The 26449-nt window shown below is 35.1% G+C and overlaps 1 protein-coding gene across 19 annotated transcripts in view; it reads left to right on the top strand.

Annotated features, from left to right (window-relative positions):
• MYCBP2 (MYC binding protein 2) overlaps positions 1–26449 on the top strand; it is a 174040-nt gene that overhangs the window by 111901 nt on the left and 35690 nt on the right. For 8 of the 19 annotated variants that reach the window (XM_068182394.1, XM_068182407.1, XM_068182393.1 and 5 more), the window contains 8 exons: positions 1599–1696; positions 5772–5888; positions 6651–6791; positions 12708–12782; positions 14708–14932; positions 15834–15966; positions 18687–18812; positions 22162–22323. In XM_068182394.1, the coding sequence (XP_068038495.1) occupies positions 1599–1696; positions 5772–5888; positions 6651–6791; positions 12708–12782; positions 14708–14932; positions 15834–15966; positions 18687–18812; positions 22162–22323 (1077 nt within the window). The remainder of the gene's footprint in view (positions 1–1598; positions 1697–5771; positions 5889–6650; positions 6792–12707; positions 12783–14707; positions 14933–15833; positions 15967–18686; positions 18813–22161; positions 22324–26449) is intronic. The other 11 variants (XM_068182396.1, XM_068182391.1, XM_068182395.1 and 8 more) reach the window with 10 other exon arrangements.

Below are 26449 nucleotides of genomic sequence, written 5' to 3'. Positions count from 1 at the left end.
GGAAATCTTTTAGTTATCTTGCCAGTCTTGGGGACTGCACTATGAGATACTACAGCATGTAGTGGAAAGAGCACCCTTCCAAAAATACTCTGTATCTTGAAAGCTCTCATGTCAGCCTTACTGGTGATATGGGGAAGATGGTAGTAGAAACACTGAAAGTGTTGTAGCTGGACCCACATCTGGTAAGAGGGTTTGGGTGAGTTCATGAGCACCAGCAGTTCCTCTTTCCCAATACTGACTTGCACATTTAGTAAACACATAGTGATACTCATAAATGCAAGCACACATAATTCGCATAGAAATGGAATGGGATTTGGTTTTATGTGTTAACTACAGAAGATAAGATGTATAAAGTATTATCATTAGTGGTTACCTCTGTTCCTCAAACAGAGGAACATTTGCCTTCATAGGAGCCTGCGATGGACTCAGTTGTATTTTTTTCCAGTGTGTCATCTCTGGAGCAAACTTTACACTGTAGTTTCAATCAACTGCTCTTATACTTTTACACAGGTTCTGCCATCCTCAAGCATTGTGTAGGGAAAACTTAGAAATTATAAATATAACTCTTAACCCTCATTATTAAATAGGTATGAGTATACTCTTAATACTTAGCTGTGCCATTTTTCTGCAATGGAACTTTCTGACTCAATCATTATATTAGACTATGCCGTCTGAAGCTTTGATGTACTTGTGCTTGGCCCATAATTCTGTCAACTTTTGACTGCTTAAGTACTGGTAAAAGTTTCTCTTTGTTTCAAACCTCTTATGTTCTTGATTCTTGTAGATTGCTTCTGTTACTGCCATGCTTGTTTAAAAGCGTATTAGTGAAACCAACAGTTTCATTGTTATGTCCTGATGCTTCTTTTCAAGATGTTGTTCTTCAGATGGTCACTCTGTAAAATGAAACAAAAACCACAAAAGTATCTATTGTTGCAGTTTGCTTTTAACAGTGATTGCTGAGGCAATTCTTTGAAGGTTATTACTCAAGGTTTTATTCATCTATTATTTAAATTTTTGCATCTTTCTTCACATATATTTGCATGTATTTTTCTTCGCAAACAAGAATGTCACTTTCCAGTGCCTTCATGTTTTATAACAGCATTGGTAATTAAATATGCCAATTTTTTACATTATAGGCCTTTTCTGGTTGCATAGTGTGGCCTTTTCAGGCTCTTATATCTGTCTCACATGTAGCAATTAGCTTCTGTAGCAGTACAACATTGCATAAGCTACTGCCTCTCCAGAAGCTTTCACCTGCACCTCTCAAACATTGGACTCTGTGTTGACCATTCCTTGAAACATAACCCTACAGACACTGTTAAGATACAAAATTACCTGTAGTGCTTTGTACATACTCTGTGACAGATATCTAACAACAGTGTGAAACCACAGCTCTGTAAATTTCCACATATGAAAAGAGAAATGTTCAAAAATTAATACCTTGCACCATGAAGCAACTGCAAGTGTTGATTTTGGCAAACAGGTAAGTAAGTGGTTATTTTGTTTACTCTAAAATGTAGCACAGATAAAGTGTAGTTACTGATTAACTGATATATCCCCTTATTTTTTTTTTAAACTTAGTCTTTGTTTGCTTATAGATGCTGGACTAGAAGTGAAAGTAAAAGATCCTCCAAAAGGAATGATACCTCCTGGAACCCAACTTATTAAACCAAAAGCAGAGCCTCAGCCAAATAAGGTTTGGAGAACTGAAAAAAAAAATCCAAAACAGATAGTTATGTTTGGGTGGGAATTTTTTGTTGTTTAATGTATACTTTATCATATAATAGTGCTGCAGACTTAAGGATATTTGTAGATCACTTTAACACGCTGAATGGAATGAAATTAATATACTTGATAAAATGAAACACATTCATTTCATTTTCTTTTTGTATATGAATTCACAAAACTGATAGAAGCTCTACAGAAACTGTCTTTACCTTGGCTTGTCACACAAACATAGCACAGCTATTGTTAAAGCCACAGGCAAAATTTTGCACTATTATTAGTTGTATTTCTTATATATTGTGCTACAAAATTAACTGTGCATGAAATTTTACAGAGATTTTGTTGGTTTTGTCATGAGCATCTTCAATCAGTATAAAATCCATAACCAGTTTCTTTAGTATATTTTCCTTGCTTAGAGAATGGCATGATTATATTTTCTAAAGCTATCTTTTCTTTAGCTTTTGACATTCCCATTTCACCTTATCGTTCCACCCTGAAGGATTAAAGTAGACACAGTAAAGCAAGTAAGCTGAAATGAGTGGAAGTGGTATAACGAAAATGCCCAGATGAGGGAGATACCTTGTTAAATGCAAAGGGAGGGATATTAAACGAGGTGGTGATTTTTTTTTTTTTTTTTGTGGAATAAACCTGTATAAAAAGATGCAGAATTCTGAAATACCACAGGGATGTCTTTCCCGTCCTGCTGAAATTAGGAAGGTGGTTAAGAAATAAGTGGTTACAAAAGGGATCAGGTTTCTGACACCTTCTTACCTATGCAGTGCATCCTATTTTTTTTTTTCTAGGTTTCAGGATAATCCAGAGACAGTAACTTTGTTGTATGGTTTCCTAGTCTCTAAAATGCATCCAGCATCTGCTTTTACTGCTAACAAGATTTTTTTCCCTGAAGCCATGTCTCAAATAAAACATAATAAATGTACTTTTAGTTTCAATGCAACATTTACCCCTCACTGGCTCTCTTTGATTTTTCCCCAAGAAGCTTCTTGTAGACTTTCTCCCTTCTCTTGGAAGGAAGACTGCCTGGTTAGTTCATTATCTTAATTAGAACTCCCAATTTCTACTAAGAGAGATTTATATCAAGCTACGTCATTATACCTTCACACAAGCTGATTATCATATATGTTGTTTTGTTGTCCCCAAGCTGAGAGAATCTAGTTTGATATGAGATAAATTGCTGAACAGAACTTCTGTTTTTCTTTTCAATTACTACAGTGGAAATTGGGGTGACTTGTTCATACTTGATAACTGTGTTGTCATGGAAGAGTCAAAGTACTTGACAGAAGTCAGTTCTCTGGTGTTCTGAGATGTTATGTAGTGTTTAATCCTCTCCTTGTGTTGTTCTGTGTGCATGTCCCATTTCTTGTTCCAAGTTTGTTTCTTTGAAAAAGGAGCCATCTTTGTCCTGTACACAGTGTCTGTAAAGCCTGCTGAAAAGTTAAACTAGACCTTTCATGGTAAATCATTTAATCAGTCATCTTTCTTCTGTGTCATAATAAATCACATAAAAAATCAGGATAATTCTTGGTGTATCAACAGCAGTATTGTAAGTAATACATCAAGGTAATAATTGTACTGTGCTCCATGTTTCTGAAGCCAAGAATGTAGATTAGACATGTATCAGTCAGAGACAGTCCAGTATACCAAATCATGTTTTGCTGACAAAAAGGGCATAGTTGAGCTCTAAATGCTGCTTCATCATCTTTGTCAGCCTGAAATTTCAGACAGTTGTAACCAAAGGACACTAATAGTGCATTCTCAGTGCTGATCTGTTCTCAGCTAGAAACACCAGAATATTTTCATTGAGGCACTGGAACATTCCTGGTTTGTAGCCAAACCTTACTTAAATTGCAAGCTGAAAATGGGTACTGTGTTATGATTTTATACGTGTATTCTTCGTTCTCTGTTTTTTGAAGTCAGATGAAAAATCTGAAGGAGACTATGATAGTGATCTGTATTCAGCCTGGGGTATAGGACCCATAAGAATTGCTGCCTCCTAATAGGCTGCAAAGCTTAAGTCAACTAGCTTGCAGGAAACTTGATTCCACATCCTATTGAGGAAAACATTATTTTTCAAGCTATGTAATGAAATTCAGAGTAGTTGTAACCAACTAGAAGGAAAAGGTCCTAATTTAGCTGAATTTGAAAGTGCAAGACTGGTACCAGAATTATAGATCAGTAACATGTTTTGATCCTGACACATCCTGACACAACAAGTAGCTAGCAAAACCAAAAACAACCACCTAACCCAAAAGCTCTGGGCTGGGGGTAGTTTTTCTCTCCCCTTTGTAGATCAACCCCCTTGTAAAGGTCGCTTTATTGTTTACAACACCCCTTTCTGTTGTGTGACATGCGCCTCTTTGCAGATTTGTCAAATAAAAAAGCACTGCAATACAGCTCTTGAAAACTGCTGTGCACTGTAGAGATGGTGTACATCCTAATTCCTGAGCCCTTCTGCCTTAGTCAGTTCTTTAGCTGGAATCGAGATGGTGTATGCTCCATAGAAGAACTGCCTATGGAGGTGTTACAGAAATATTCCTAGCAGAGAGGCACTGTATCAGAAAGAAGACACAGACAATAAAGTATTTCATCATGGTCAGAAATGAGCACTCCTGATCTGTTTTTTATTGTATAATCTGTCAGTGAATCTGCTCCTTAAGCAGTCTCTAGTTATAGGTTGAAGTTTATTAACTAATTAGGTTAGCTGTTGCAAAAGGGAAGAAGGCTCTTTCCAGGGCTATGCCTACTCAAAATCTGGAATGTAAGTTTTTCCTCTAAATTAAAGTTTTTAATCAGAGTTCTAGCAAACTCTCATAATGATTTTCTGAAGTAACATGATGCAAGGACCCCTAATTTGCAAGACTTTGTTTTTGGCTTGTCTGTGTTTAGAGTGCTGTCAGCAGTGATCCAGCTTTATACTTTTACAAGGACCTTGAAAGTCTTAGTTTTGTCTGTTGCGAGAATCTTAACTGTTATGAGTAAGAGGACTGTTAATAAGCAAAACCTTGCAAATTTTGGAGTAATTTACATATGAAATCCTTTACATGCTTCTGGTTTTGAGGTTTTGTTGGTTTTGTATTTTGTTTTTTAAATTATCATCAGAATAAATATGATTTCTTGAATAATTTCTTTAGGGGAAAAAGGTTCATACACTCAACTCTTACCTTTCATTATATATCACTGAGTTTGTTCCTTACACATCATTCTGTGCTTTATGTTGTTATAGATTAAATCCATATCTTCATTGGTATTTTTATCACTTTTACCTGTGGAGTTTGAAAATAACCTTCCAAGAAAATGGTTCTATACCACATGGATAGAATATCATCATCTCTGGTTTTAAGAGACCAGTTGGATGGCTTACATTTGTTCTCTATGGGACAGGGGCCTGATAATATTTGAATGGTAAAAAACATGATAGTGAATAACAAGTGGGAGATTTTGGGGTGCTGTATTAAGTCCAGCTAATAACAAGGAGCCTCTGCTCTAACCTTCCTGTGGAAAAAAAAGAAGAAACTATTGAACTAGCTATTTGAAAGATAAAGAAGTAGAAAGATTATTTTAGTTTAAAATGGCTAGTTAAAATATTTAGCTAAAGAAAATAACCACATTTTGGTTAAAAAGCCGATTAAAGAGAATACTACAGTAGCACAACTGAGAAATGGTAATTCCAGGCTGATCAGCTAAAAGAAATAATAAATTTGAAAATGCAAATCTGGTGAAATTTTCAGCAGCAATGAAACCTGTGTGTTTAAAAAATCAGAAGCTTATACTGATTATTGTAGGGTATAACAGAAATAGTTGCAAGTCAATGCATTCTTACATTATGGTTTTTTGGAACATTTTTTTTATTATTATATTAAAAAAATGAAGTTCTACACAGCAGCCATGGGAAACTAGCAACAAACTGCAACTCTTAAGACTGCTGCCTTGTCACTGGCATTTCAGAATCTGTTAAACCTATTTCTTTTTACTCTGAGAGCTCTGTTCCAATTTTTTTCTTCCTTACTGTCTTTCTTTGCTTCTCTTAGGTTCGCAAATTTGTGGCCAAGGACAGTGCAGGGCTTCGTATCCGTAGCCACCCTTCCCTTCAGAGTGAGCAAATAGGCATAGTGAAAGTCAATGGATCCATCACTTTCATTGACGAGGTAATCCATAAGACATTTCTATTGAAAATTGGGCTAAGATGTAAAGGTAATTCATGCAAATAATGGGTTTTTTACATGTTTAGATGTTGACATATACAACTAAAGACCATAAGTTGCAAAAATCTAAATTTACTTATTTAGTTTTTCAAGCTGTCATTTCCTTTAATTTGCTTACTTCAAAACCTGTGTAACAAACATTTGAGACTGATGAAAAAAATTCCCAGAGTTCATCTTACAATAATATCTCTTAAGATTTAGCTTTTCACTACTTATTATTTCAACTCTACACAAAAATTTAGATGCAAATGTCCTTTTCATTAGATCTGTTACTTAGAGATCTGAAAGATCACTACTAGTGTGTTAGACTGCTGTGCATGTATTTTTCTTACAATATAACTTGGTATGTAAGGAATATTTGTGATTTACCAAGTCATACTAGCAATGGAAAAATGGGAAGTGGGGAATTTATAAAGCTTATTAAGGCTTGACTTTATTTCCTCTTTTATTTCAGAGCAATTCTTACTACTGCATGATCAGATTTAAATTTATCTTCACACCTTGACTTATAAAAAGATATGCTTCCCCATTGCTTTGGAATTCTGATTTTGTCAGTATTCCTCTTTACCTCTGCTTATGTTGTGTCAGCATTGTAAGGATCATTGCTTCTTTGCTGCTATTGTCTGCCTGAAGTCTGTTAATCCCTGCTAGCTACAGAACAGTTACAGGAGGGCATGGCTCGTTCTTGTTGCTTGTTTCCCATAGATCCACAATGATGATGGTGTTTGGCTGAGGCTGAATGATGAAACAATAAAGAAGTATGTTCCAAACATGAATGGTTACACTGAAGCCTGGTGTCTGTCTTTTAACCAACATCTTGGCAAGAGCCTTCTGGTACCTGTTGACGTAAGTAAAAGGTGCCTTTGAAAAATATCCAAAAGTACACTCTATCCTCATTACAAGACTTTCTTTAATTAAGGCTGCAAAAAGTCCTGAGGTTAACGATATTTTAATTATTAAATACAACCTTATACATCTTTGCATTTTGGAGGGCTGCTGTGTAATGAGGGTGGAGTGTAGAAAGGTATGAGGCTTTTTGTATTGAAGCCTCTTCTCCTAAAAGAGAAACAGAAGTGCAGGGACTGCTGTAATAAAAGCAGTGTAGTATTAGATTGTGGTCTGCACCAGGTGTTTCTGTGCTATATAGCATTGTCTGTGAAGTGGTCCACTGGTGCCCTGATTTCAGAAGAGGCTCGCAGCCTACAGTGAATCAATGTAATTGTTGCTTTTTAAAAAAAGAACCAACCCAAAAGTTCTTTAGGCTCTAGGTTTTGTGGATGTCTTTTGTGAGTTTTATACCTGAATCTTTAGGTTATCACTTCATTAGCTAATCAGAGAATCCCAGAGCTTCAAGACAAACATTGAATTTATAAGAGTAAACATAATTTATTTGAATAACTTAAATGGTGATCATCATCACTACAGTTAAAGGTTACACCTTTTCTGGAAACCAATTACACTTTTTTGAAAAATGTGAAAGATGATAAAGGAAAAGCTCTCTTAGCTAATCCAGTGTTTCTCAGAAGAGTCATGAAAGTGCAGACCTTTCTAGCTCATCTGTTTTCGTGCATTCACCTGAGTGGGCAGTACCTTTCCTCTGGGCAGAATGTGAGAGTCAGATCTAATTGATACTGTTATTTAGATTTGATATGTCATCTTATCTGAGTAAACTGCTGCTGCAATTGAAGATAGTTGAGAAATGTTTCATTACGTTAAACACTATGATCAGTAATACTATGCTGTTTCATATTTTTTGGTTATAGAAGAACTGAGACATCCCCAATTCCAGTGAAGTTGGGCTACTTGCTAGGAGCTAAATCTGGAAATTGATAATACCCTGTGGCTGTTACATGATGTGAATAGGTCTTCTTGTTTACAAATTATTTGTTGATATATTTCTGTTTGTAGATTTCTTTCAATTGGATCCTTCTTTGGGAAATCATTTTCATTTTGGAGTTGGGAAGCAGATTATTTCTGTACTCAGAAATCAGTCACTCAAATATGCCTGTCATCAGTGGTTTTCTAGACTGTTGTAGAATATATGAAAACATGGAAAAAATTAAGCTTTGTTCAAAATTTTGCCTGTATTTTTTGGCTTCAAAATTCGTTGCCATTAGAAAATTGCTATATTATACTTTCATGAAATATTAATAGTTCTGTGCAATAATTGAGTTTTACCAGTTCACCCATGGTAAACATGAATTCATCTTGACTAAGTAACTTCAGTAAATATTGTATGTCTAGACAGGTATTATAGTAGATTTTTCTTAGTTGTGTGGTTTTTTGTGTTTTTTTTTTAAGTTTAGCTATCTTCAATACCTTTTTACTTGTTTAAGGGAATATTTTTGAGCTCAGCAGTTGTCTGTTGAACTTAGTGCTTGGCATATTTCATACAGCTCTGCTATGCATGTAGTTCTAGGGAAGAGCATATGCTGTGCTCTTGAGAGAAGCCGGGAAAGAAATGTCTGCCGTGAATAACTGAACATCCAATCTTGACAAAATAATTTTGAGACTTCAAATGTTATGTGAATAAGGAGGTCAGGTACAATCAAATGTGAAAAACAACATTCAGTTTTCAAATATTTCGTTCTCTGTGTTCTTTCAGATGAAAGATTCTCTCTTGGTTTTGGGGCTTGTTAAACACTTGTGAATTACTTTTGTTACCATTTAGACTGTTATGAGCTGTTAAGACATGCTTAATTTTCTTTTAGGTAGCCAGTCACATGTCTTGACTGACACAAGTTTAAAGTCACATGCTTTCTTAGCTTCTGCTCTGTAAGTGGCAGCCACCATAGCAAAAGGGTTATGAGAACAGCTCTTCCAACAATGCAGGCATGTGCAAGAAATGTGTTTTGAGCTACTTTCAGAAAAGTTTCCTTGCACGGCTCTCATTTTCAGATTTTTAAGAGGACTTAGCACATCCTGAAACTATTTTATTTCATTATGACAGTATATAAGCAGTAGGATTTGTTGGTTTGATTTATAATAATAAGGGGAAAAAGGAAAAAAATAGTTCTCTAACATTTTATTTCTTAAAGGTGACAAAACATAAGGTTCAGAGGCTGACTTTTGAAAGCCTTAAGTCTTTACAGCATGCTAGTCTAGCACATACTTTTTCTTACTAGGTACTTCCTTTGCACAGATACTGCTTTCTTGGTAGGAAATTTTAAAATTTTTTTATGGTGATTACTAGGTTGAATATATTTCAAATTTTACCTTTTTTCCCTGAATTTTCCAAAAAAAAGGACTGTTTGTAAGTTGTCAAATTTGATTTTTGCAGGCCTCTAGAGATGAATGACTTATGTCAAAAAGGATATTCCATCAAATAATAAATGATAAGGTTTTGTTAGATTAAATTATTATATAATTCATACCTGCTCAATCCTTTGAATTGGGTAGCTGAATGACATGATGAGCAGAATGCAGTAGAAAAAATTGTGATTGTGTGAGATTTTTTGGAAGCTGTTCAACCAGTTTTGGCTTAAAAGGAAGACTGGAGGAAGTCTCTTGTGTGACTGAAAATGCAAAGGGAAGATCAAATGCCTGAGCTAGGCCGTGTATTCCCTGTTCAAATAGATGTCATATTACTTTTATTAGACCCCATTTTCTATTTAACTCTGAGTGGGCAGACTTGTCATCTACAGTTATATTTCTTTCTTGTGTTTAAATATGCAGGCTTTTTGTAATCAATCCCTTAAGTAAATAAAATTTCTCAGTACAGTTTGGAAAATATGGAAAAACTTTTTAAAAAGAGTTTGTTATTCTGTTTCTTCACTGTATTATGGAACAGTGAGCAGATGAAAAACAGTGGAGGTTCTTGGCAGTGTTAATTGTAACCTCTTTTCATCTTGATGTATATTTTGTATCTTCATTTTATGTATGTTTATTAGCATTAACTAGGTATTTTATGATAAAGCAAATACTGAATATTGTGGATCTCATAAATGCACTTTCTGTATTTCTATTAGAGCTAATATATTTGAAGATAAATTATCATAGGAAAGGAGAGATCCACAGTAGTTACCAGTGTTTTATTTATTTGAGCTGTGGTCGTTTACCTTCTCAGAAAGTCTTCAACTCCTCTTCTGTTGCTCTTGTCCTTTTGGAAGGAACTGCTTTACAGGCCCTAATCTAAAATTGTGTATCCAGTCCATTGTAGATAGTGATGAGATTGTGAATGCAATACATTGCGATTTTGAATAAGCTGTTTCCATCTCTGGTAGTTATTTTTCCTTCAGTCTTATGGTATTCAGGTATCTGGTTTTGAAAAAATACTTGTAAAATTCCTTATGCAGACAGTTACTTATTCATGCTTACACATAGTGCTTGGTAGAAAGGAACATATGATACAAAACAGTGCATACTAGGAAAAAATAGAAAATCACCTTGGTCAGACTCTGGAACTTGTCTTTTAAAAAATCACATTCTAAGTTCTCCCTACTTCATTTTAAATTTAAATTTTATAAGAAGGAATATTCATCCTGATGTCCAGCTAGAATATTACATTCCCCAGCCACCACAGGCAGTCAAGGATTGTGAAACTGCAAGTTTTTTAAATCATTATTGCAATGGAAGAAAGAATCAAAATTAGTATGTAGGCTCCAGTGCTTGATCACAGAACCTCAGAAAGCTGAATGCTCTGTGGAAACACTGAAAGACACTGACAAAAATTTCTACCATTTATTTAAGCATGATGGAAAGCAATTGAAGAGTAAGACTATGTTGGATAAAATGGCTGTTCATGTTCAAGATGGCTGTTTAACATAAGCCTTAGTTTTGAAAAATAGTAACTGAGGTTTTAAATGCTTCCTAATGGACCAATGATTTTTCATGGCAAAACAAATTAATTTTTTTTAATCTCTGAAACTTTGAATTTATTGGGAAAAGTATGAGTTTCTAAAATTAGTTTTAGATTTTGGAAGGTAAAGTCTTGAATGAAAGTATTAACTAAATCTACAGATGATAGCATAAGGGCTAAATTCAAAGCTTCTATCTAGTAGTTTCTTCAGAATGAAAACTTAGTTCTCAAATAGGTACTTGATCTATTCATCTAAACTGGTGTAGTGTTATAATAGGCAGGAAGATCTCAAGTTCACAAAGCAAAGGAGAGCTTCTAGTTTGATCTTCTTGATGTTTCTAAGCCAACATGGTCCCACTTCACTGTTGCTGGTTTCCCTTGTATGTTTTACACATAGAGCTCTAATATGGGGCAAAGTAGATCTTTGAAATTATACCTAAATATTTTAGGTATATTTAACAGTCCATGTTTCTCAGGGGAAGTCCATCAGAAAAAAGGAGATACGCTGCAAAATAATAAGAGTCAGACAGGTGAGGTAGGTTGGATACCTATGAAGTACACTCATTAGGCACGTGTAGGGTTTTTATAGTTGCCACAGTTTTATGTCAAGTTGATAAACCTTTACTGTGCTAATCTTCCTATCTGAGACTCTCCCCACCTTTCCAGTGCCCCAGAGCATATAGCACTAGTGCATGGCTACCTTCTTCAGTTCTGGGTAAAGGTACTCAATTCTAAAGAAATGCTGGTGTTGTGACAATTTTCCTCTCTTTGTCAAAATGACAGATCATTTGCGTTATTGAAGCTTAATGCTGCAAGCAGTATATAGTAGACGACTTGCTTCTTTCATGTGATAAAAGTGTAGATTTGCTTACTTTTAACATGTTAGTGCTTTTTCAAAGAATACAGATGAAGCATGCCAAGGGTGTTTTGTACTTGTTTCTGCCTGAAAGGATTTACTGTCTTAGCTACTGTTAAATTTTAATGTGGCTGCTGAGCAGGGATTTCATTTGGTTCCCATATCAGGATGGGATAGGAAATTAGATTTTGATATTTTGGTTCATATAGATGAAATGGGTGCTTTGTCAAAGGGATTCCATCATAAATACCGTAAATACAATTGTTACTACTGCTATATGTATACTATTCTTTAATTTGACAGAAACGGTGAACATTTATTTGAAATGAGTAAGATGCTGTCTTCACTGTTTTGTGGGAGGAAAAATTAGGCAGAACAGCAGTGCTTATTTCTATAGTGTGGGTAATTGGTTATAAAATTAGTGATGTCTCTCTGGCAGCTATATTTGGTTTACAGTTATTCATAACAAACTAGTTAATGCATTGTGTGTTTTACAAAACTAATGGAAGCTTAGCAATTGTTCTCCATATAGCCCTGAATTTTTTGGCTCCGGTAAAAAGTACAATTTTGATGTGCAAACTGGTGAAATCATTCTGTGCAAGTGAACTCCTTTCAGCAACAGTGAACTTAGCCCTTCTGCATCTCTTTGGTTCTGACTGGGTGACTAAAATTCTGTGTGCACTTGTCCTGCACTGGTTGAAATCATCTTTCAGAACAGGAGACCGTCTCGCTAGAAAACTGGTTTGTGATGGGACCAGCTACCGTTCCATTGTAACAGAAATATGAGATCTTTCTGTGTCTGAAGTCTCAAGCTTTGTAAGAGATGTCTGGCTCTTAATTTCAGTAAATGGCATGACACACTACATCCATTTTGAGCTTTTGACATACTAAACTGTTTCTGTGTAATGGATGATTTGCCATGGTGAGCAATGGACTCAGGTGACTTGATTAGGAAAACAAAACTTTCCCCTTTTGCAAAACATTCTACCAGTAAATTTACTTGAGGAGAAACTTTGCATTATACTACCTTGAGCTTCTTCCTCCAATATTTCTTTGTTCCCATTTCTTTGTTGATATATGTCTCTTTTTTTCAAACTTTGTTGCTCAGAATGTCTTTAATGCTAGCCAAGGAGTAAGGGATTTGGACTTTTTTTCATGGACTTCCAAAGCTTTACCCCCTAAGGTGAGTTAAATTACAGGAACAGTCACACTGTATCTCGTGTTTTCAGAATGCACCTTATGACTCAACTTTATGCTAAATATTCTTTGAAGTCTGTATTACTGTGAATTATTTTTATAGGAAATAGAAGATTTGCATTCAGTGCTGTATCTGTGTCTCTTTCTTCTAAAATGAGAAAAAAATACTAGGGCAGATTATTTTTATTAATTCATGAGTTGCACTCTCCTTTTTTAACAAACCAAATTAGAAATTCAGAGAGGTGGCCTAGTAACATAACAAAGCCTTTCATTCTCCCTTAGAGCAGAATTTACTGTAAATATTTTTCTGTTATTGGAGGCTCCACATAAAGTTGCAGCACCTAATAAGACAATATTTGTATGAGTAAGCCACCACACAGATATTTAATAAATACTCCGACAATTCTTAATGGGTTTTTAAAAATTATTTAATTCTAGGAACATGATATGATATGCACAGTTAAGCTGTTTAAACTGATTGTAGAAGTGTTTGTCTGAATATCAGTTCTGTAATGTTTTGAGATGGATTTTTTTTTTGTATGAACTTTGTAATGAAGATGATAATGTGTGGTACATTTTGGTTTAGAGATTTTAAAACTTGTTTGTCCACTTGTTTTTTTCCCAGAATAGCAGACTTTATTATGTTAAGATCTAAACTATGTTTAAATTGTCTCTTTTTTTTCCTCAAACCAGTTTACCTCAGCTTGCATTAACTTGCTTTGTAAGTTACATATTTACATAATGGAATCATTTTTGTATAAAGACTTCTTGAAAAAAACTGCTGTATTAGTCTGGACACAGTGCACAGACTTCCATACCAAAAAAATTTGAAAACATGATAATTAAAGAGATCAGAGGAAATTTGCATTCATTTAAAAGTAAATAACATAACCAGAAGTTTGATTTAAATCTGACCAAGAAAGTATTCTTTCTCACAGCAGAAAGTGAACTCATGGAAGGTTTTTTGTAGGAGATTGTCAAGGCAGAAAGTATCAGCATATTCAGAAGAAATGGAATTTTGAGAAATCAGATTGATGAATAGACAGTAAAGAAAATAGGGTATACTCTGTAACATCCATAATAAAAAGGTTTTAAATGTTATTGGTATATAAGGGACAGACCACTAATAAAGATTTTTATGCTGCTTCTAAAGAGCATCTCCTGGTGCTGAACACAGTAGTCTGAATGAGGTGAACCACTGGCTTCATCCAGCAGGACATTATTTAGTTCGTAACTTTCAGATGTTCCTTTAAAAGTACCTATGACTTTCAGTATAATGGAACTTGCTCCTGCTTCCTACTTCCATTCTTCTGAAATAAATGCACATTTGTTACTCCCATCCCTCATGTTTTTTTGTACAAAAGCCCTTCAGTTAAGCTGTTGCTGGCTGAAAAATCTATGCTAATTTTTCTCTTCTTTTAGTAACTACTACTTTTAGTAAGAAATTCAAAGTGTTCTCTTACTTCAGGTTTGGATATGTATTTCATCAGCAAATAGTACAAAATAATATTGAATTCCCTTTCCATAGCTCCAGACTTTAACAAAATTTCACAAATAGAGCAGGAGGAATGAATGTGTATCCTGAGAAATGTCAGTGAGGATGAAGGTTTAGTGAAAGCGGTTAGCTTAAATAATTTGTATCTGATGTTAGGTATGAGCTATTATTTTTATATAAATGGTAACGTTTATACCACTTTTGCTTGAGGAGTAATGTCAGGAGTAATTCAATTTATGCAATTTATTAGTAGTTAGTTGTTCAGCACTGCACCCTAAAATTAGCAATGTAACTAGGATCTCCTTTAGCTTTGACATTAAATTTTGTAGTCTTGAAGTAAGTATTTCTCAGTAGTTTAAAGGTGGTATTAATAGGTTTTATTCTGTTCTGTTTTGCCTTTTTTTTTAATTTCTCAGGAATCTAGGTCTAATGCAGATGATTTTTTCAAAGACCTAAATTCACACTGCCCACAGGAAGCAGTGATGCAAGAGCAAGACATGCCATTCCTTCGAGGTGGACCTGGAGTGTACAAGGTAGTGAAGACTGGCCCATCAGGTCACAACATCAGAAGCTGCCCTAACCTTAGAGGTATCCCAATTGGAATGTTAGTTCTGGGAAACAAAGTCAAGGCAGTGGGCGAGGTATGGATCCTTGTAGCTTCAGTTCATGTCTTCATAGATACCAGTATGTAACAGTAGTAACCACAGCAAAAGAATCTGCCTCTGTCAAGGTTTGCTTTTCCCCTCCTCATGCTACGTACTGGCCTTTGAACTTGGTTTATGCTAGCAGTACTAATGCAGTCGTGTCTCTTGCCTTTATGCGTTGATTGGAATAATGTTAAAAATGCACTGCAGTCACTTGTGCTTGCTTATGTATTTCTGTTACAGTATTCCTTACAAAATTGTTTCTTGATCTACTTTTTTGTCCTATTCTTTGAAAGAATTCTGTTTCGTGATAAAATGTTTTCCTAGGACCTAACCATTTAACAAATTCCTGTTTCTCTTTACTGATTGTATTAATTTTAGTTGCTGAACTATTGTTATTGTTCTGGATTGTCCAGTTGTGGTGTTTTATGATTAAGAAGGGCTTAAGGATGAAGTGTGTCATGCTATTTCCTAAATATAATATCAGGAACAAAATTAACACTCGTGAAAACCTTTCATGTATATCTTGGCATTATAATTCTCCTGTTGCCACCATCGATTAGTAGGTATATCTTGGTGACTATTTCCCTCAAATTTTTATTTAGGCCTATGTGGATTTTCTGAAGTTGTGGTGTTGGTGTTTTGCTTCTTCTGAGCATAAATAGGTCTAAAGTCTTTGGAATTACTCCTAAATGTAAATATACCATAAATAGGTTTGGTACTTCAGTCTGCCTCAGCCTGTGGCCTTAATTTAAGAAACTGGGTGTTTTTTTTAACATATACTTTGTAATAGATTGAAATTTAATGTGTTTTCCAGATACTATAAGTAGTTGCTGAATTGTACTACTGAACTATTTGAGAAGTCAATAAATTCTGCTTTTTTATGTGTGTGCATCAGGTGACTAATTCAGAAGGTACGTGGGTGCAAATGGATAAGAACAGCATGGTAGAGTTCTGTGAAAGCGATGAAGGCGAGGCATGGTCATTAGCTAGAGACAGAGGTGGAAACCAGTACCTTCGACATGAAGATGGCAAGTGGTTGTTTTCTTTTATTTTTTTAAATTAACTTTAAAAAAAATTAACAATCTAAACAGGAGAAATGAAGTAGTATCTGAGTTTTGAGCGGGTGTAACATTAGGTTATGTATTTTCATTTGAGTTACGTTGCACAGTCAGACTTAAAAGTTGTCTATAAACATTCTTTAAATGATTAAAAAAAAAACAGTCAAAATATTTCCGTATTATTTCTTCTGTACCAGTTATGGTTATGGACAATAATTTTAACCATCATTTTTCTTTTAGCTCTGAGGTTGATTTTTGAGCATCTGTTTTCCAAAAGGTGTCTTTATGAAAGCCTTTTGACCTCAGCAGTCGTGTTCTGCTTGTGTTTTTAGGTCACACTTATTGTCAGCATCTTATTTGTTCATTTTAACAGATTTTTTGCCTTTTTTCTGGTTTTGACATTTGGTGCTGAAATTCATTTCACACATAGATACTCTAACAATTATCACATTACTGTATTAGAACAAAGCAATTCCTTGCTAATACAGAAGTATTTTCTGTAGGCTTGTGGCTTGACTTTCAGGTGTAAAACATTCTGCAAACCAGTGAAATAGCCAAGAGTTTTTCATTAAATATATAAATGTCTACATAATACTTCAAATATTCCTTTAGAAGTCATAGCTTTTCTAATTTTAGTTGTGTCTGATAATGTCAAATTCTGATGTGTTCAAAGAACCCATGTAGATTCCATAAACTATATAATTGTGAATTGGAACAGTATCTTATTGTTGAAAGCACAGGTATTCAATAATAGGGTTGATAAATTCATTATTTTATATTTTTATACAGGGTTATTTGCTTTTCCAGTCGAAAATAATTTATCTGAAATTAATACATTAAGCAGTGTGCAAAAATTTCCATTCCAGAGTGCTTATTTTGAGAAATACATTTAATTAACTTGACAGTATTTTGCATTTTTAAGTAGTCTTTTCACCTTCAGTATTTGACATATCATTTCATCTTGTCTTAAATTTCTCAAAGTATATGTGTGGTCTAAGAAAGAATTCACAAATCAGGAAGAATTTAAACAGGACCCTTGTTTGAAGGTGTGTCTTCAGATTCTTGATGCTTGGGCACTGTTACTGAAGGACATCTTGTTATATAGCATTGCTCTTACAGAAAAACAGAAATGCAAGCTCCAGGCTTTGAGGACAAAACTCTGTAGTGGGATTTCTGCAATACTGCTCATAGAAATACCACCTTAGAAACTTTCTGATGTGAATCCTGTGCCTCAGTATACCAGCTGTTAATCTTTCCTAGATGAGTCTCTTTTTACAGGTAGGGTGAAGATGGATGTCTCTTGTGCATCTAGCTAAAGCAGTTCAAGCAGTTCCAGTGCAATTACTGAAAATTACACTTTTCAACCTGTTCTAGGTTCCTAGTCCACCTCAGGGTCATGTAAAATTTCATGTGCTTAAGCTGTATCTGAAAGTTATTTTAAACTGATTGTTTTTAATTGCAATTGAATGATTTAAAAGTAATTTATCAGTTTCAATGCTTTTGCTAGAGGGAAATGATAAGGATCTGCAAGTACTCTAGCTAGATTTGCAAAGGTCCATTATTTTATCCATGAATAGCACCATCTTTCACATTACATTCATATTTTCATTATTTAATAAAATTATAATTAAATTCCCATCATGAGGTAGGGTTTCTGTCAGAGACAAGGCAGAAGTCTGAATAGCTAGGTCTGTAGCCAGGTACCCAGTTAAAGTACTACAGCAAGATCTACAGTAGCCTCTGATTGAAAAAGTTCTAGATCCTTTCTTTTATAAACTGACTTTAAGTTTTCAGCTTTCTCCCTCATCATTTGTTTTTAACTTGAATATGTTATGTGAAGTTTGTACTCTGAAATGCAGTTTCGTCCTGAAATGCAATTTTTTTAAAATTGCTTTTTGAAGAGTTGTGATTTTTTTTATTGAATCCATGTTAATTTTAGTACAAAATTGCTTTTTGAAGAGTTGTGATTTTTTTTTTTATTTAATCCATGTTAATTTTAGTACAATGACAAAAAAAAAAATTCAAGGTGTCAGTTCAAGCTTTTAAACCTGCATTTGGGATATTTCTTCTGAATACTTTCATATATGTCGTCAGTTGGAATGGTATTTTAGACCATGTTAAGTCCGTAATTTCTCTGTAAACCTAAATAGTCAAGTGGATTCTGTCTCATTTATTTTAATTCTACTGTAGTTTTGAATATTATTAAATACTTCAGATTGGTTTGGGTTAGAGGTTGCTTTAGTGTCATACAGAAAGTAAAATTATAGTACTCATTTACAGATACAAATAAATCTGTCAGGAAAAAATGTCTTGTGTTCCATGAACTATTGGGGGTAGCCACAATTAAATGTTTATTGGCTCTGAGTTTGTCACTCTGAAAACCATCCTTTCTCCACCTTGCTTTGTCAAAGGGATTTTAACAATTGCTGTCCAAAAAATAAACTCTCCTGAAAGCTGGCAACGACTCACTCAAACAAAAAACAGTCTGCATAGTATTAAGTCCTCTGCCTTAATATTTTTAGAGCATGAGTTCTGAAGAACAGATGTGGGTTTTTTGGAAGAGTATTTAGTCAAGAGGAAGAGTGCTATCAGTGGAAATAAATATCACCCTTTTGCTTTGTGACTCATCTTTCTGCTGTAAAGCCGTTACTCAGAGGTCTAACCCTGAAGTGATGTGGTGTTTTTTACAGAGCAAGTCCTTCTAGATCAAAATGTGCAGACTCCTCCCCCAAGTCCTTTTTCAATACAAGCTTTCAGTAAGGGGACAAGCTGTAGTAATGGACAAGGGTTTGATTATGGCCTTGGAAATAACAAAGGTATGTTTTTAAACTCTTTTTTTTTAAAGTTATGTTTATCTTAACTTTGCTTACATTTTATTACTCATTTTCTGCTTTTTGAGGCCCCACAGGCCCTCTCCAAAGCAGTAGTATAATGAACTGCAAAGTGTTAAAACTGCTTTTTTCTCTGCTTTAGTTTCACTCAGTCTAAGTATTCTGTATGAAAAGAATTAACGAAGATTTGGAAGTTAGCTTTGGATTTCTGCTGTGATAGGCACAAAACTGAAATGCTGAAATGAAAAATATATGTAAAACAAGATTAGAAAACTATTAGATTTAGAAAGCACATGTTTTTAAAAGTCCAGAAACATTTGTCATCTGTCTTGACAATTTTTAAATGCCTTTAATGGGTTGACAAGATAAAACATGCCATTTAAAATTTGTTGTGAAATTAAAAAAAGAAGTTATAAAACTGAAGTTACCTTCCAATCACATGGATACCAGTTACAACTGCTGGGAAATAAATAAAATCTAGTTTCTTTTACTGATATAAAATAATTGTTTTATTTTAATCATGGTTTATTTTGTTGGCAAAATCTAAACACATACGTAAAAGCCATCAAAATGAACTCAAACTACGTGTCTTCTGCTCATTTCTTTGTTAGTTCTAGCAGATTTAATAATACAGAAGGGACTTTCCTTGAGGTTCCTGAGAAATATTCCTGAAACATGGAGCTCTGTCATTGTATTCTTACATTGCTATAGCCTATGCCACTACAAATAGGGGCCTAAGGTGTGCTATGTGTTTTTTAGCACCAGCATATATTTCTTCATGGTATCCTAAATAAAATAACTTAAAACTTAATTTAAAGGAGAGAAGATTAGGAAAGTAATTATTCCTAAATAGTCTAGTCTGTTAATGTCACAACATGAAATAGTTCTATATAATTTCACAGTGGTTTACTGTGTAGAGAGTGGTTCATACTTGTTATAGAAAACCCTCTTTTTTGGACAAAGGCTGGATAATTTGAAGCATTTTCCTTTTGTTTTAGAGAGCCTTTTAGACCTTCTTTATCAGTTCATCCATACTCATTTCAGAGTAATGGTGCAATCACAAAAGTGGAAGTATCTAAGATATAAGGCAGTATTACGGCTTCTCTCAGTGTCAGTTGTGTAATAGTGCAGAAATATTATCTGTTCTTTTTTTTGCAGAAACATATTAAGACAACAATTTTTTTCCTTCTGTGTTGTCCAAAGATAAAATCTTAGAGATGAATAGGCTATGTTAACAGGCATCCTAATTTCTGAAGACATGATTCTCTTTACTACATCTTAAGCAGTTTCAAAGGTGTTTCTTTGGGATAATACAGTTACAAAACATTTGGAAGCTACTCCTGGCATTGAATTCCATACTATTTTATATGCATTATTTTCTCAATATACCCTCAAGCTGTGATGTTTAGAGTGAATGAACAACTCAGCTACATGACTTCATTCAGTCTGTGTACTGTATGTCCTTCTGGATTACCCAAGAGTGCAGAGTTGTTAGCAACTACATTGAAAGAATAATGGTCTTGCTTTCCCAAAAATAGAATTCTTCAGCTGTACCATTACTTTGTATGCAGTTTTTCCGCATTCTCAGATCTAAGAAGCTCTGAGTTTTGTGAAAAATAAAAAATGGAAGGCACAGGCACAATCTCTTAGGGGAATTTCTGAAGGAAGCACTTCTTTGTTAAAAGTACTTCCATAGAAATGCTCTAGTTTTCATGAAAATTCAGTCCCATCCAAGAGTGTTTCAAAATGACTGATCAAATGTAAAGATCCCCAGAATAGGTGTGTAGTTCTACAGTAGGTAACAGAGTTTCCTACTGTAAAACTGTTACTTTTAGGTTGACAGTATTACCTGCAAGAAAGAAGACCTGACTCCCACAAAGAATCTGTTTGATTTAGCTATGTCTTCTCTCTTCCAGCTTTCTGTGTTACAGGCAAGTTTTTAATATTCCTCATGATTGGCCCTACCCACCTCCATATTTGATTATTGTGGGTAGATGACTTTCAACTTCTTCTCAGATATTCTTCCCTTTAAAATAATTACTCATTTTAGGAAATAGGCACGTTACATTTAAGAATAATAGTTTCTCAGACATGTAAATCACAGAATGGCTGGGGTTGGAAGGGATCTTAGAGATCACCTAGGTCCAAACCCCACTAGGCCAGGTTGTTCAATCACTTCTAGGTTTTTAAGTAGGAATGATTGCTGCTGTAGTACAGATTCCAGTAGTTTTTAGGTATGCTGTTTCCAAAACAATGAAATAAAAATGATTCATTGATTCCTGTAGATGATTTTTTTAGAAGGGCATTCCAGCTATTTTCTGGTATTTTTGTCTTCTTACTTTTTAACCCAAAATATCAAGAAAATAAATTCAACTTAGGAGTTCTTAGGTAATACTGGGTTTGATACATCTGCTGGTATTTCTGTAATTCCTTAAAAAAATAATTGATAGTAATCTGAAAATGTTGTAAATTCTGTGTTAGCTACTAAAATTCTTTACTAGGTTTTCTACAATGCTGTCAAAGTCATAGGAATTTGCAGAATAAAGTGACATTGTTAGGATTTGTCTGGTGATGGTTCAGATCAAGAATTTGAGAGAATCTCAGGTGTCTCCTATCTCATATTACTAAGTATACTTCAAGTTACAACATGGTGTGGCCTTCTTACTGAGGCGTCATGTATTTCTAATGCTCACATAGAGTTGTTTGAAAATTGGCATTCAGAAATTCAAACACTTGGTTTTAACATGCTAGTTTGTTGAAGGCCTTCATTTGCCTCACAGCAAATGTAGGCAATTCTTCAGAAAACCAGTTCTAGTTCTTAAGTGGTACTTACGGATTTTTTTAAATTTTCTTCAATCTGACCTCAAAAAACAGCGTAACAGAATAGTTTTTAAAAATTTGCAAGAATGAGCAAATATTTACCAAAGCATTGGCACAGAAATACATTTGCCAAAGCCTAATTACATGTTAGCTTTCCCTTCTCATCAGTTTTTCTAATGTTTTTTCTGCATGTACTGTTGCATGTGTGTATTACTGTAAATATTAGAGATTTCTTTTTTTTTTTCCTTTGGCTGCTCTTCATTTTTTAGCAAGGCAAATATAAATCTCTGATTTGAAATGTTTAAAATATCCATGAGCCTTAAAAACCAGTAATTTTATTGCCATGCATGGAGTGAGATTTTTATGTTTAGCCACAACCAGAGTTGTATGTGGCTAAATGAGATGTATGAGCTTTCTCTAGTATCATCATTTAAACCTTGAGTACCATTTTACTCTGCCTTTCTGGAGAATGACAGGTAACAGGTTGTAGTTTTGACTGTTTTGCCCACTACAGGTGACCAACTGAGTGCCATACTGAATTCCATTCAGTCACGGCCAAATCTCCCAGCTCCTTCCATCTTTGATCAAGCTGCAAAACCTCCCTCTTCCCTTGTCCACAGTCCATTTGTGTTCGGACAGCCCCTTTCCTTCCAGCAGCCTCAGCCACAGCTTCAGAGTAAGTTTGTCAGCCTTACCTGCCTCATCAGTCCGTTTCTGCAGCTTTGACATTGCTGTTCTCAGTTGCTTACCAGCTACTAATCATCCCACAGTGCACCCTTCTGGTTTTGTTTTGTTTAAGTTTTTCATGGTTCAGAAGCATGTGAGGTAATGCTCCCAAAGAAGTATACTTGTTCAACTTTAATTTTTATATTGACAGTATTTTGGGTTTGTATGTGTTCTTCACTGTAGACAAGTCATGAAAGTACGTTTCCAATATTTTATGCAACTCTGGTTATAAATAATGTAAATATTTCATACAGTACAAAATGCTGATAAGTCTTCAAAAATGCACTGCAGTAAGAACATGGGTATTGACTTCCCTTACTTCCTAAATTTCTGTTTTTGTCATTGCTCCTAACTTTAGGGATGTACCTGGACAGTGGGAATAACTTGGCACTACTCATAAGAAATGTTTTGTTAGTTTTCTGTGGGGCGCTCATAGGATTGGCATGATAATGAAAGTTGGCTCATTGAGGTGAATACCAGCTAACCTGATTACTGATGGGACGACAGGAAACTGCTTTTATTAATGAAAACTAAAAGCTCAGCATTCATGATGGATAGCTGATACTGCACTAAATTCTCTCTTACGTGCAGAACAGTTTCAGCACAGGTCACAGGAATACTCCTTTATGCCTGACTGCCACAAACTGTCTCTCTGAGGTGCCTCCGCTCTTTCTTGTTGACCCTGTCAATCATTTCAGTGTCTGTGTATATGCAGTCCTGCATCTCTCCAGCTCAGCTTATTGAAGTGACAGTGAAGTCCTTCATGTGAGAACTGGATTAAGATTTCTAATTTACTTTTACGAGGATTGTCAGAAATATTTTGACTGCGATCTTCTTTAGTTCTGCTGGACTTACACCAACGTCCTGAAAGCAGAATATTCCAAACTCTAGTCAGATAAAACAGCTGACTGCCAGTGGCATCAGCACACCCTCAATGAGAATTTGTCAAATATTTATTCTTTCCCACCACTTTTAGGTTTTTTTCCTGTTGTTCAGAGAGGTAAAATTAGTTACTCAGCTTTGCATCAAAAATAACCCTAATTGTCTTATTTCAAATTTCAGATTATTTGTCCTTTAGCATTTAGACCTATATTGTATGAAAACAAAAGCATCATTTTTGGCTGCCCGACAAGATCTTGCTCAATGGATTTCTTTGTCCAAGATGTGTAGATAAACTGTTTTCAGTAAGGTACATCTGTGTTTTCTGTTATAATAAGGATCCAGTTCAAATTGAAGCGTTTTTTTTTGTCAGGTAGCGGGGGAGCACTGGTGGTCTACCAAATAAAATTATGAAACTGGAAATTTTTTTTTTAATTTGTGTCTGATTTGGGATCTTAGCTTAGTACAAGTTCTCAACCAATTTGGTGATTTGCCCTTCCAGAAGGGAAAAAATTGTCAACCTGACCTGGTGTACTGGTCGCTGACTGTGATTTGATACAAAGACTTTGTTTTAAAACAGTTTATTATCTAGTGTCAGGTTTGATGCAGATAATGTAAGTTATTCATAAAGGAGAGAAATATTAACATTTTTGTTTTCACAAAATTTAAGAATAATATGGGAGATTTCTTGTTTAAATTTCCTTAGACTTTTGCAAACTTGTTCATTCTCCATTTGCAAGTTCATCTGAATTCAGCATATTGTCAGGGATGCCTGTAAGACTATATCAATATACTTGTTCAGTTAATAGTTTTATGCAGTGATATTAAAACTGTTACAGAAACTCATTTTAAGTATCAAATTTTATTGATTGCTTCTAAATCATTTATAGCCTCCTGTTACTAAACAGGTAATTAAAAGTCGAATCCACTAAACAACATATCTTAAAGAGTCCATGTCAAGTCAACTGAATTTTTGCCCTACACATGCTTAGTTTTAGTTTCCAATTATGTGCTCCATTCTTAAGTGCTTCCTGCAGTAAAGTTAGATTTTAAAATTAAAATGAATGTTTATAGTCAATATACTGTTTTATTAAATGGACTAATGATAGTCTAATAGTTGAAAGAAGATGTGCCAGCCTAGATTTCCCTGTCTGCAGATGTTATGTACCAAATGCCAGTCTTGATTGCAAGTCAGCCTAAATAGTTCAGTCTACTGTTTACATTTTCTGTTCTTCCTCAGATATCTCTACCCTTGGGGAGAAATTTGGTTTGGCATAATTCTGAGGAAAGCAAGGATCCTGCTGAATGTCCTCTAGAATTCTTTCCTTAATTTAGATTTTTATAATAGGAAGATAAATCTTGATCTGATATAAACATACTTTGTGCTGGTGACAGATTATAGTTTTCCTTAGAAGTGTTTGTAGGTAGCTGGTTTTTCATGAGATTTTTCTGTCCTTGAGATTTGGTTTGCAAATTCACTTAAGAAAGAAAGAAGCATCTTGTCACAACCTTTTATCCTTCAGCAGTGTGTCTGGTTATTTTATTTCAGAAACACTACAGTTTAGGACAGTCACCTCCTGAGATATGGTGCTGGAAGAAATAGAAAGTGTCTCTGTTACTCCTTTCACATCATAAATGAGTAACAACAGCACTCTGTTATATCAAAGAATTTGTTGCAGAAGGGATATTAGAAAAAACAAAAGGGAAACTCTGTTACTCAGTTTTGTGTTATTTGCAAGAACTCCGTGAAGGGCTGATTGTTCTGTCATGTTTATTTCCTTTGTTAGTTTTCAGACATAGTTATACAAGAGATTGTTTTCTTTTTCACAGAGACAGGCAAAATTAAGGTACTCTTGCCATTTATTTTAATTCTTTGTCAGTCTCGTGTGCAACTGAAAGTTCAGAAAAGGTAGAAGAGCTGGCAAAACCTACCTTGGAGTACAGGTACAGTTGTATTGATTTGGAGCCTCAGCAAGATTTTTTTTTCCAATAAGGTCATAAGTTTATTTATGTTTCTTCCTTGGATATTTGACCAAAACAGGCTGTAATTGCTGCAGCCTGCTTATGCTTGCTTCTGAGAAGCTTGTAAGATCTCAGTAACAGATTTGCTTGTGACTGCAAACGCCCATACACACAAGATTATTACTGGTTGCTTGATTTATTTGTCAATGAACTTTGTTATAAGAGTATATATAGAAGACTCAAATTTCTGTCTGAATTCTGAGTGTAGGGGAAGTGTGGAAGCCTAGAGGGTCGTGGAAGATCTTATTTCTCAACCTTCAGCAATATGTGCTAGGTCATAAATCTCTTTAGATGTGGCCAGTGTGGGTATCAGGATCTTGGCATGTTGTCCAGCATCAGTTACCAAAATTTGATGATCGGCTGTTAAGCTCTGAAGTTAAGGAGGGAAGTGTGAGACTTTGCAGTCACCAGTGTTAGACCTTTACGCCATGTTTCCTCACCCCTGAGTTGACACTGCAAATGAGGACTGGATTTCTGGGCTAAAAAGCTTTGGGCCCCCATGACTTACAATATGTTAACCTTCCTCCAATGCAGTTCTGACAGCTTGCTTCAGGTACTGCTTCGTGGTCTAGGCAGAAGCTGCAGTGCTGAGCTGCTGTTCAATACAGCATTCTGTCAGGCTGCTTTCTTTCCAGTCCATGCTGCAGAGCTGCAGTCCAGCCATCCATCCTCAGCTCCTGCCATTCTTGTCAGGAGTTCCTCAATACATCCTTTCAGTATTGTGTGATCAGTTTCTTTTTGATTTTGTTCCTTTCTTACTTTAGCTGCTGGTGGAATTGCATTTAGAACCACAGTGCGTCTCTCTGCATTTTCTAAAACTAGAGGGGGCACAAAAGACCAGCACACATATGGAGCACATAAGATGTGCTTCTTGGTAGTGTTTGTAGTAAATTGACGGGAGAGAATCTTCTCAGCCAGGCATGGTGATCTCTTCTGTGTGTGATTTAATCGTCAGTTAAACCAATGACAACTGGTCTAATTGGTTTTTTTAGATGCTGAATATTGCCAAGGCATCATTCCTGAAAATTTGAGCTAAATTAAATGGTGTCATAACCTAGGCTTTTCAGGTTCCATAGGCAAGGCTACGTATGAAACATACATTTGGCCAGGTCAATCCAAAACCATCCTTGGAGGGCTGGTATGGTAAAGGTTGGAGGAAGAGTACAAATTGTGTC

Source organism: Anomalospiza imberbis, chromosome 2 (assembly GCF_031753505.1).
Source record: "Anomalospiza imberbis isolate Cuckoo-Finch-1a 21T00152 chromosome 2, ASM3175350v1, whole genome shotgun sequence".
Classification (NCBI taxonomy): Eukaryota; Metazoa; Chordata; class Aves; order Passeriformes; family Viduidae; genus Anomalospiza; species Anomalospiza imberbis.
This window is presented reverse-complemented; position numbering and strand designations above follow the sequence as displayed.